The sequence below is a fragment of the Plectropomus leopardus genome, chromosome 8 (genome assembly GCF_008729295.1).
Source record: "Plectropomus leopardus isolate mb chromosome 8, YSFRI_Pleo_2.0, whole genome shotgun sequence".
In the NCBI taxonomy this organism is placed as follows: Eukaryota; Metazoa; Chordata; class Actinopteri; order Perciformes; family Serranidae; genus Plectropomus; species Plectropomus leopardus.
The window spans coordinates 23590353-23602761 of record NC_056470.1 but is presented as its reverse complement, the minus strand read 5'-3'; the positions used below and the strand labels follow the sequence as shown (position 1 = coordinate 23602761).

Below are 12409 nucleotides of genomic sequence, written 5' to 3'. Positions count from 1 at the left end.
TATTTAACCCTTTGAAACCAGGGTAAAATGGCTTACATATTTATTTATTTATTTATTTAAAAAACATGGGAAGAAGGTAATGAGCAATAAAAGAAGAAATGACCCAAGCACAAGAAAATTAACTGAAAATCTGGCCACCAAAAAGAAAAATATAGTCTATCTCTGTCTCTCTCGTTATATGTATATATATATGATAATAATTATTGTTATTATTTGGGCACGCATGTCCAGCCTGGCGAAAAATTTGGTATTTTAGTGGTTTCGGATACAGGTGTGGCGCAATGGCTCTACAGCGCCCCCTAACGTGTAGCTCCAATGGCCAGTTTCACCTACCATTATGAGATTCGGCTCAATTATGTGTCAAACCCAGACGTACACGCCTTTAGCTACCTGTGCTGCTGTCTGAGACCATGCAGTCTGCATAGATTCCCTGCCAAGGACCAAAATGTTCACCAGAAGTGGGTCAAAAATATTAACAGAAAGGACTAAATTGTAAAACATGAAATCGTATATATATACATACATATATATTTTTTTTATATTCTTCCAAATGTAACAGGTTAATAATGATTAAATTCCACTCTTTATTAACTGACTGTGTTAGCTAATGTCAGCAAGTACAGTACATTACAGCACCTCATCACTTTATTATATGTGATATGCAAATTTGGATAACGTAGAGATCGCTGTGTTTGCTCACCTGGTACAGGCAGCTAATGGGGCAATCAGCACCAGCCCACCCAGTGACACCCGATTAGCCCGGCTAACTACGACTTCCATATAATGAATGTTCATCAGTGTCTGGGGGCCACTGTTTAACTTTAACAAACATTTAAACATGCTGCTGTCGCTATAACTTTATAACGTTATTGTTTAATACTCTATCTGCAGCAGTCCATGTCAGTGGGCAGCATCGAAGTGGCACCACAGTAATGGCAGTGCCACAAGAGCTCTCTTTATGCTAATTGAAATGTGCCACCCCCCGTGTTTGATTGGCTAAAAAGGGGCCAATCAAACTCGGGGAATGGCACGTTCTAATTAGCATAAAGTGACACTTATATCCTAGCATGGCTGACCACGCCTTCCGAGGACGAACCAATCAAACACGGGGGATGGCACATTCCAATTAGCACAAATAAGATTTTTTTTATATATATATTCTAGTATAGTTTAGCATGCTTCCGAGGATGAGCCAATCAAACACGGGGGATGGCACATTCCAATTAGCATAAAGAGAGAGGTATAAATTAGCAGCTATGGGTCTATGGGTGACCAGGCCTTCTGAGGAGGAGCCAATCAAACATGGGAGATGGCACATTTCAATTAGCATAAAGACAGAGTTATAACTGATACCATTAGCTACTCTTGTTTTAATCCTTTGAAACCTGGACAAACTGGCCTGATGTCTTTGAAAAACATAATAATAAGGAAATAGGCAACAAAAGAAAAATATAAACAAAAACAACAAGTAGATTGCCTGAAAATTAGCAAATAAATAAATTAGTTAAATATATAAATCGTTAAAAAAAATTAAAAATTTAATATGTTATTATGATGATTATTAGGGCCAGAGCACTGAACGGTTTTTGCCAGATGAATTGCATTTTTGGAGGTTGCAACATGTCAAAAAACTCATGAAACTTGGTACTCACACCCGGCCTGGCAAAACATTGCGTATTTTGATGGTTTCGGATACGGTTGTAGCAAAATGGCTCCACAGCGCCCCTGACGTGTAGCCCCAATAGCCAGTTTCACCTAAAATTACAAAAGTCGGTTCAATTATGTATCATACCCAGACACACAAAAAAGCCATTTCAAATTTTGTGCTGATTTTTGCCAATTTCCAGCCACTTACTTTTACGAACTTGTCCCAAAGGATTAATCCGATCGCCTTCAAGTTTGGTGTGTCCAATTTTAACCCTTTGGTGTTAAAAAGTTATCAAAGGTCCGCACGGTCCCGTGGCACGGGAAGCAGGAAATTGTTGTAACTTTGGTGTACGTTGTCCGATCTGCCTGAAACTTCATAGGCTTCATAAGGTTCTTTAATTATCATTATTATTATTATTATTATTGTATGTATTCATTTATTTAATTAAGGTTTCTAATGATTTATATATTGAATTTATAATTAATTCTTTGTAGAAGATCATTATCTGTCATTGTAATTGATATCATCAGCTCTTGTGTATTTTTATGTTCTTGTTTTATACCTGATGTATTTTGTACATTATATTGTTGAATAAAAATAAATAAATAAATGAATAAATAATAATAACAATGTGGATAGTAGTGTTTTTCCCATCTGATTATATCTGCAAATAAGCTCCAAACTGGCTTGTTAAAGTGAACTGAGAAAAGAGTGTCATGTGAAGGTGACAGGTGAGGGGGCACCTGACATTTCTGGCAGAGTGGTGCAGCAGCAGCGAGGACAATGAGCTGAGAACAGAGCATGAAACTCTAGCTCCCTCGCCTCTCCTGCCCTCCAGCCAGGGTTTTTAGAGGGGGAACAAACCAAACCGAAGCCAAGATGATACTGTTTCCTCATGCGGCACCTTGGCTCAGTGCCTCCCCTGCCTTTATCCCACCGACTGACTGTCTCTACATAAACACAACACTCTAGTTTGGACATGCTGTTGAGACTGCAGCTCTGACCCCTTTAAGCCCAAATGCAGAACATACAGAATTCACATGTATGCAGCAGCCATTTCGCTCTGAATCATTGTTTACTCTCTTGTCACTCTCATTAGATTGTTTGTACTGTACGGTCCTAAAATAACCTGTGCAGCTCAGAGGATTGTCCTAATGCCATTACATTACTACTGAGCCAGCAGGATACACACTGAGGGGCTGGGACAGGAGGAGCAGGAACACTTCAAGATGATATAATCGCATTATTGTACATGGATTATAACTAATATTTTGTAGATAGGGGATACATAAGTGATCAAAACTTTATTTGAAAACACCCACCAAATAGAGAAGAATAGGAAATGGATGTTGGATGCAAGAGATGTCATGCAATTTAGATTACTATATAAACATGTTGTTAGTGTTTCTAAGAGTGTGCATGCATTTTTTTAATCTGCTAATCATCTCTTAAGTGCAATGATTAAAATATGGATTGATTCTCATCCAGTTATGATAATAAGATTACAATGAAATGTACAGGAGGGAGATCTGATTTATCTGACATCTTCAAACTGCATTCCTTGTGCACAGGTGCCCCCTAATTATTGCTTAAAGGTGGTAACAGTTTTGATGTTATGTTTAAGACGTCTATGTGTTGTGTTGCTGAAATATCTGCTGAAATGAGCATACTAACCAGCTAGCCCTGGCCCGTCCTGTCTTATAACATCACTTGTTTCTCGAGAGGCAGTATTGAGTCACTGTAGCGTCCAGTCAGCCCTCAGTCCAACATGAGAGGACAAAGATGTCAAGTTCAGTGTTAGTACTACTGAAGTATTACCTGCAGAAAAGCGGAATAACATCTGTCACGTGATATCATACTTGTTTCCATAAACTTACATGGCGGAGGAGACATCTGCAAATCAGTGAATTTATTTTTTTGAGCTTCACAATCTCACAAAATGACTCGTTCAACTATTAGGATTAGATCCATTCAGTCTGAAGAAATTTGGAAGGTCTAGAAGAACCGCAAATTCAGTTATTTTATCCCCATTTCAAATTAGTGCAGCACTAATGCAACAATGCAGAAGCTGTGCTGATTATTCCAGTCATTGTATATGTGGCAGTTGAACTATTTGGCTTCATGCACCACTGAGCAACTTTCAAAGGACTGAAAGGGGCCTCGCCTCCAACACTATCAAATTATTTTGATACATCAAAGTCAAAGTCAATTTTATTGTCAATTCTGCCATTTGTACACGACATAGATGGGAAGCCGTTTCTCCAAGACCCCTGGTGTAAACATGCAAGTACACAAACAAAAAATAGAAAATGTATAAAAAGTAGGTAAGTACTAAATAAAACTAATAAAATTACAGCTAAAACTTCAAGTATAGAGCAGCAATTTCAAACATAAATAGGTAGTGAGAGAAAGCTAAACAAATGTGCAAGTAAACGTTTCATCCACGTATAATTGGGATCTCTTCTGACATATGCCTTTAGCAATCTTTTTATGCCCTTGACTTCCTCTTCCATAATTGACAATCCGACAATCAGAGGTCTGAAATCCATGATACTGCTATGGTTAGCTCAGCCACTTCAAGCCAGTATACAGCCAAGCTAAGATAGCTAGGCCAAGCTATTTTGAAGGCCTAAACATTCATTCTTCATTCAAGTTCATGACTTTGCATTGTTGTCTCAATCCAGGCATTGGTCAAGGATATACTATGGACAAAGCCAGATAGCGCAACTAATGACAATACAAAAGAAGATTTCCAAATGGCAATGATATGTGGTTTTGATGTAGCTGAGACAGCAGTGGTATTTTTGAGTGGCTGTCAGAGTTTCAGCAGTTTGATGAAATTTCTTTTTTGTTTGTTAACAGTTGGCTTGAGGGTGACACACTATTAGTTTGGAGAATATGGCCAGGCATTACACATTCCCCTTTAAATTAAGTTCAGCTGTGTCCAATTGCTGCATAAGGGATAAGTGAGATATTTGAACTTTGGTGGTCTGATGTTGCCTCATTGAATAAAATTAGACCTTTCTCTCAAAATGAATACCTTGGCATGGAGTGACTTTGTCCTCCTGCCCCAGTTTCCAACATTGCTCCAAATTCGTCTTAAGGCATGTGTACGCATTATATAGCAGATACATTTTCACACATAGTACCCTCACCAGATATTTTCCTCCTCATGTGTAAACATATGCTTTTTATCTGTGTTTTAAGACTTTTACATTTGATTTTCAGTACTGGTCATCCCTATTTTCTGATTTTTAATTAAATAATTTGAATTTCCCTATTACAGAGAATAAAATAGCCCAACTACATATTTATATGCCCCACTTATTGTAAATTAAAGCAGCTCAACCAAGTAACTTATACATACATATTTTGACTTTGACTGGCAGCTATTGATACATATGGGGAGTATTTAGCAGGCTTTAAATAAAGTGAGAGGGGAGCAGTATTTAAAGCGTGCAACTAAATGAACAAATTCTTTAAAAGGAGGGCGTTAGCTGCACTGACACTGACATACACCAAAACCACACATGGGAATCATGCTATCCCTCGCCCATACAGTGGATAGTGTTTCTATACCATCTTTGTCCAGGAATGTGGTGAATACATTCCACTTAGTCATTTGAATTGATCCTGGGAGGGTCTCTGAAATTTAACTCCGCAGCAGACGGAACTGTTTCCTTCTCCTGATCTATAAGGCATTGAACCTTAATCCCAGCCAGCCAAGCGGGGATCCTATCAGATGGTAGAAAGTATTAATTTTCACCACAAATAAGCCTCTTTCATTAAGAACAGCCAACATCCGTCCACACACATATGAAGCAGAGAAGCGTAAGATCTAAAATGCCTCTGCCAGCTCTGTATTCCCACTCTTTCTCTCTGTGGCTTTCCCCTCACCCCTGGTTGTCTAGACACCAAAGAATAATCTCCCCAACTCTGGGCCCCAAAGACAGACTTCCATGTGGGGACGGCCTTCCCCCGTCCCCCAGGCTCCCCCCAGGGCTGTCTCCAGCAGCATTGGATTTCACCACATCTAAGGTGAATCAACACAACTCTCTTTAAATTTTGTCCATCTTAGGTATTGTATCAGATACTGTTATATAATACATCTGTAACTGTTCAGGAATAATAGCATCCATCATTTTAAGTGGTAGCTAGAATGAGGATGTACAGAGAGACCATTTTTTGGGCTCAAAGGAGATAGAGACCTACTCAGAGACTGGATTTGAAACACAAGATCAAATTCCTTTTAATCATGTTTTTGTTGTGTGTGTGTGTGTGTGTGTGTGTGTGTGTGTGTGTGTTTTAAAATCATTATTATTGCAACTGTTCTTTCATTAATTCTGTGTTTTAGTATTGAGGTCACACTTAGTGGTGGTGTTGAATTAGACTGCAAGGAAAGGTGTTTCTCATGCTGTATTCCTCTCATCTATTTGATTACAGAGGCCAAAATACAAAAACTCTTAATATAATGTAGTCCAGTACAATACCCCCTTTAACTATAACGTTAATAATAAAATTCTATTAAATGTATGTATTTGCATTTTAGACACTGTCAGCAAAAACTTAAAACTGGGTGGCCACTGAGTGTAGATTCACTGTATAGTTCTTCCCAATACTCATCTATGCAATTCAAAACAAGCACTTTATATGAATACAAGATAATACAATATCTACTACACTTGCTCTATGTACTGTATTTACTAAAAGTGTGGTCCAAGGTTTTAGTTTTGGCTCAGTTTCTGGGTAAGAGTAATAGTTCTTTATGTTTTTATTATTTGTTTATCTATTCATCTGTCTTTCATTCTGTATTACTATTTTCATATATATGGTAGCTATCGCTTCATCATCTCTTGGCAAATTAGGCCATTGTGGGCAATGTTGCAAATCAGTGAACAGGAATGATGTAACACAATTTTTCAGGCATGTAATTCGCTGTAGAAAATAAAAAACAAAAATAATCACCTGGTTGTTTATCCATAAACAGATTTCCTCTTGATTATCTGAATACTATGATATGAATGTCTATATAAAATTCCATATACTGGGATTTTGTGCTTATCAACCACTCTGACAACACTTGATTTTAAGAGCCCACACACACTTGACAACTGGTCATCCACAAACCCATCTCTCACATTCTGTCACCTCAGAGACAAATAAATTCAATCTTGCAGCTGCACATCTGGGTATAGCCAAGAGGCCTTTCCTTTTTGTTGGAGCTCTAAGAAGTGGCGCCCCCTGGTAGCAGCAGAAAGTAATGAAGCCCTCTGAGATAAAGTAGACACGATGAGAGATGTCCTTTCAACTGAATAATTCCCGAGGGCACGGCACAAGCTGAGACCCATCTCTTACATAATGCGCGGGCCATTGTTGTGTTGTTTTAGTATTTGCGTGTAAACTTGCATGCATGCGTGACTTTTTCTTTAAAATTCATGCCCCCACCTCCAGCACACTTTCACCTCTCTCTGTCTTTTTAAAAAAAAAAAAAAAAAAATATTACTGTTCTCCCAGCTCTATTTTTACTCTGCTTATCTTCTTTGTTGTGACTTTGCCCTGAAGCTGGGCCCCAGCTTCTGTCCAGCTCAAACGAGAGTGGGGATGAAAACTGACTCACATATTCATTAACATGCATGGCTGCACACACTTCCACAAATAAACATCATCTATGGATTCAAGACATGCACACACAGACACACACACAACAGCAACATGCATGATGCACCTGCTCTTGTACATGTCAGACAATATGCCTTTAAATTAGGGCAAGAAAGAGGTTTGATAGGCATGTATGCTGTTGCCACATTTTAAAATGATTTCTCTCCATGTATTTTAAACTAAAATATTGCTCAGTCATTGCCATAAAGGGACAGTAGTAGGTCAAACACCCCGAGAGAAATGTCCATGTTGTCACCAGAGACAGTCACACAGGCTGCAAGCAGTGACAGCAGATAACTGCAATCCCTGCTATAAAAAGACCAGCTGACACAGTCAACTAATGCCTATAGATAAACATACAGACACCATGCCACTACACAGCCATTCAAACAGCTTTTTATGATCCGACGCACATACTATTTTGATGCTGGGAATGCTCTTAAGGAAAGCAACACACTATTTTGGCATCCTATGACCTTTTCAGTCATGCATGCAGCTGCACTGATGTGTTGGTGCATGGTGTAACAGGAGCCGGGGGGGATTAGCTGAGAGTATTCACTCTGGGAAATAGTAAATTGTGTTGTTCTCATATTTTTAAAAAAAGCAAGTAGCAAAAGCAAATGGACCACTGTGTGATATTATCTTGCAGAGCAATATCTTCAGTTGCATACTGCCATCTATGGGCATCTTTGAGCAACATTTAGCAGGAGTGAGAGCCAATCTACTGTAGTGCTATAACTGATATTTTCTTTTAAAATACATACACGAAAAAATAGCCAATTAATTATTTTGTCTTTATTTTTTAAAAAGCACCAGTGCATTGTATTAGTACTGTAGTACTGAACTCATAGGAAGGTAGACACAGAATAGGTCACAGTAAAAAAAAACATTAACTTTTTTTTTTCTTATGGTGTCTTATAAACCCATGAGGGTTGGGCACATTATGTGCATGACACGTAAATAGTGAATCAATCAATCAATCATAAAGAGAAAACCCTGAGAATGTCCTTGCAATAAATTGCTACATATCATGACAAGAATACCGTTCTATGTATTTATTTCATTACAGTTGTTTTTCTTAAAAAAGTTAGCCAAAGTGTGAGAAAAATGTGGCATTGTAATGTGATGTGAGTCTTGATGTAAGATGCTTGTTTACCTGAAATAACTTTCTCATTCTAGACAGACATCTTTGCTTTCTTCTGAGGTGCTGACTTTGTGTTCTTCACAGCTCCATTTTCCTCCGTCTTAATTTTTGCTTTCTTGCTTGCTGCCCTAATCTCTTCTTCACTTTGTTCCTCTTTCTTCGGCTGCTTCAGATGTGGCATTTCCTTCAGCTTTTGGAACTTCTTGAGGTCAGCACAGAACAACACCTAAAACAGATAAAGACACTGGGAGTATATAGCAGACATACTGTAAGAGAAACTAAAGGGCAGACACTGATGACACTCACCGACTGTGCCCAACCAGCATACGGACCCCACAGTTTTCTGAAAAAATCCCCTGTGCAGAAATAGTACATTGGACATCGTGTTTCGAGAAGCATTATTCTGTTTAAAACTGGAAACATACTCCTGATGAGGTGCACGAATACTAACCAATATCTCTGTGAAGTTTATCTGTGATGCTCTTTTGTCCGTTGCCAGAAGCATAGTTGTAGTCACGTTTAGCAATCTGCCACACATGTGTGTCTATAGGCACGGCTTCTGCCTTATCCAGGGACATCAGACATACGCAGTCTGCCACCTACACAGAGACACAGGGCATGATCAGGTAGGTGTTACAGTTACAGTTACATCTTCAAGAAAAAGAGGCCCTTTTTCCTCTCTACCTTGGTGCCCACACCAGGGAGTGTGCGCAGAGCATCACGGGCCTGTGGATATGGGACACTGCGTAGACCTTCAAGCCACTGGAGCCCATGGGTGTCGAAAATCTGCTTTGCACTCTGCTGAAGGAACCGAGCCCTGTATCCGAAACCGAGATCCCTGAGACGTGCCTCGACGCTGCTGTCTGACAAATAAAATGCAGAAAATAGACAACAATTATGATGACAATGGATAGTGAACATGACTCAGCAGGATTTTTTCCTTTTTTCTCTGAACGTTTCTATTTGCCCTGCATGTATGTTCGTGACTATGCTGTATTTTGTGTATTATGTGTTAGCACCTTGGGCTGTGGGAAACAACTTTTTTTCTCCATATACTTGGAAATAGAAAACAAATAAAATCTTGGAAATAGCAAACAAATAAAAACAACTTGATGAACTTGTACACAGCTGCATTACATATTTAGGCACTTGAAGCAAGAAATAAAGATAGTATTACATTTGAATTGAAATGAATGAAATTGAATTGAATTGAATTGAATTGAACGGGATTGGATTGAATTGAACTGAATTAAATTGAATTGAACTGAATTGAACTGATCTGAATTGAACTGGTATCGTATTTTAGAAGACTTTGTCATAACAGCATGCATCATATTGTTGACCAAAGAACCAATATAGTATAGTAATATTTACTTTTTGATTTAAACCACTAATTATAGTACCTGTGAGTGCAGACAGGGAAGGAAAGCTGTAGTAAGATGTTTCATCTAGTTGGCACAGCGGGGAGCCCAGAGCCTCACAAAGCCTCTCCACCATGCCTTGGATACGAGAGATGTGGTTGTTGGAGGTGCAAATGAAGGAAAACAGACATTCGGAGGGATCCTGGCGCAGCATTCGCACACCTAGGGAGAGACCAAACAATATATGTTTAGTCACTTCTCATAAAACAGACATTGGCTCTGTCATTACTTACAGTGTAATAATAGCTGGTCATGCACACACACTCTGACCTGTGAAGATGTCTGCAATGCGCTTGAAGTGGGGGTCCGCTGCTCCCCATTCCTTGTATAGATCCCCCAGCTTCACATTCAGCTGGAAATAATCTCTCAGCATCTCTTCTTCATCCTCAGTGTCCTGCACTGGAGTCACAGCTACTGGCTCCTCCTCTTCCTTCTTCAGAGCTCCTTTGAATCTCTTCTCTGCCTTGTTTTCCACCTGAAGAGAAACAACTGCTTTCCTCTTCCTGTCACTTCCATCCTCTTGCCTGCCTTGGTTTTTGTAAACGTGGTACCAAAGAGTGTCATCTGTCTGAGTCAGAGTCCAAACTCGTCCTCCCATCACTCCAGTCCAGTGGCCCTCTGCAGTTTCTCTCCAGCTGTAGGTTGAGATGTATTAATATACAAAGAAACATGGAGGGTCTAAACCAGTGGTTCCCAATCAAAGGGTCCTGACCCCCTCTAAGGGTCACCAAAGCTTCATAGGGGGTCAGGAGACCTTCATGAATTTAAGGGGTGTAAGAGGACCTAAATTATTAAAATAAATGCACAGAAGGCCAAATCTCTGCCTTTCATTCTATTTGTAAAGACAACTAAAGGAAAAAATGTTTTTAAACTATACATTTTAATTCAAGATATAAATTTAGAATAAATCTCATACAGGGCACAGTGAAGACCTAAACACCATCTATATTCTAATAGCTTTCCCTCTCTGCTAACCAGCCTTGTCCTAATTCCTGCTCTTCTTTGTATCCTTACCATCATCAGATTGCACCTTACCACTGCATTTGCACTACCTCAGTACTCTTTTGCACTACCTCAGCATTCTATTTATTCTATTTTTATATATTTATGTTTATTTGTATCTTCTATTATTCTTCTTATTTTTTTTTTTATGTATGTCTCTGTATGTCTTACGTGCCAGGCTGCTGTGACAACCAAATTTCCCTCCGGGGATCAATAAAGTCGTCTAAGTCTAAGTCTAAGTTACCTTAATTTAATAGGTCAAAAGAATAACCTATTCTTAACACCACTGATTTTTCTTTCTTCTCCAACATACATATTGGTTTCTTTTAATTATATTAACTGTGTAGACAAATGTTCTGCTGAGCTTTGTGTTACTTCTGTATTTGTGTGGGGTTTTTTTTGTAAAAAACAGCAGCTAATACAACAACAGCTAAATATCAGAGAGAGGAAAACACTGAATTTAGTACGTGTGATTGCTAGAAAAAGACAGAAAATTCTATTTAATAAAATCCTAACAATATCAGGAAAACTCATGGCATATTCACAGTAAATCTGCCCAAATTTAATGAAGAATAATCTGTTTTACACAAATTTTCTGTAGTTATTGGGTTCCCTGTTTGGCTTAATAGTACAGTTTATCAGCTGCTCTGCACTGTTGTTGTTACAAACGGAATATAACATGAAATATCAATAAAATGTGTCATTTAGTCAGGGGTCGTCAGTTTACATAATGATAGAAAAGGGATCTTTTGAGGAAAAAGATTGTGAGCAACTAGTCTGTGTTGCAACTCTCCTGTTGCTCATAGTGCTGATACAGAGTACACCTGAGTTTTACCAACCTACCGGAAAGTTTGTCCACAGGCAAGAGTGAGATCCAGACGCAGCTCTGACTTTGCACAGGCCAGAGATCTCCACATTTTTGCACCCGATGAAAGCACCGCATGTTTGGCCATAACTGTTGTCATGCTAACCGTTACCCTGGTGACTGTTCAGAGGTTAAAACAAGCATACACTGTGAGCCCACATTATAAAACTGTTTCCATGGCAGCGTAATAAACCCTTGATTAAATTCTTAAAAAATGACACAACGGGGAGCTGCAGTTTCAGTGCACAGTTAATGTTTACTGCAACCAGTGTAAAAAAAACTTTCACGGAGTTATTTTAGCCTGTTTGAAAGATGATGGACAACAAAGACCTTACACAGTATTAAGAAGCTGCCCATAATTGAGAAGAAAAGCTTTAAAACGTGTAAAGTTTGTTATCTAATATGTTATCCAATCATATAAGAACATTTTATGGTCCTAATTTTACGTAAATAATTATCAGAAATAACTTAAATGTCAATCTGATGCAACATTACACAGATTCCGGTAGGCCTTCCTTACCGATGTCAACACAACTGCTGATTGGCTCTTTCGCTCATAGTGGGCGGCAACTTTAATCAAGATCATTCACGATTGGTCAATACTATCCAGGCCCGCGGTGTGTCATTGGCTAATATTTTTGTACCTTTTTTTTTTGGGTGTACCGGAAGTG

The 12409-nt window shown here is 38.8% G+C and overlaps 1 protein-coding gene across 2 annotated transcripts; it reads right to left on the bottom strand.

The window, feature by feature from the left end:
- Nucleotides 1–8096: 8096 nt before the first annotated feature.
- Nucleotides 8097–12157, bottom strand: ogg1 (8-oxoguanine DNA glycosylase). 2 transcript variants are annotated; one of them, XM_042492012.1, is made up of 7 exons: nt 11717–12157; nt 10142–10506; nt 9854–10033; nt 9135–9313; nt 8902–9049; nt 8757–8806; nt 8097–8676 (listed from the first exon to the last, which is right to left on the bottom strand). In XM_042492012.1, the coding sequence occupies exons 1-7, from the start codon at nt 11836–11838 to the stop codon at nt 8482–8484; spliced, it is 1239 nt and encodes a 412-aa protein (XP_042347946.1). In that variant the 5' UTR covers nt 11839–12157; the 3' UTR covers nt 8097–8481. The 2 variants fall into 2 exon arrangements, with proteins under 2 accessions (XP_042347946.1, XP_042347947.1); XM_042492013.1 differs by having other exon boundaries at nt 8097–8652.
- Between the last annotated feature and the right edge of the window lie 252 nt (nt 12158–12409).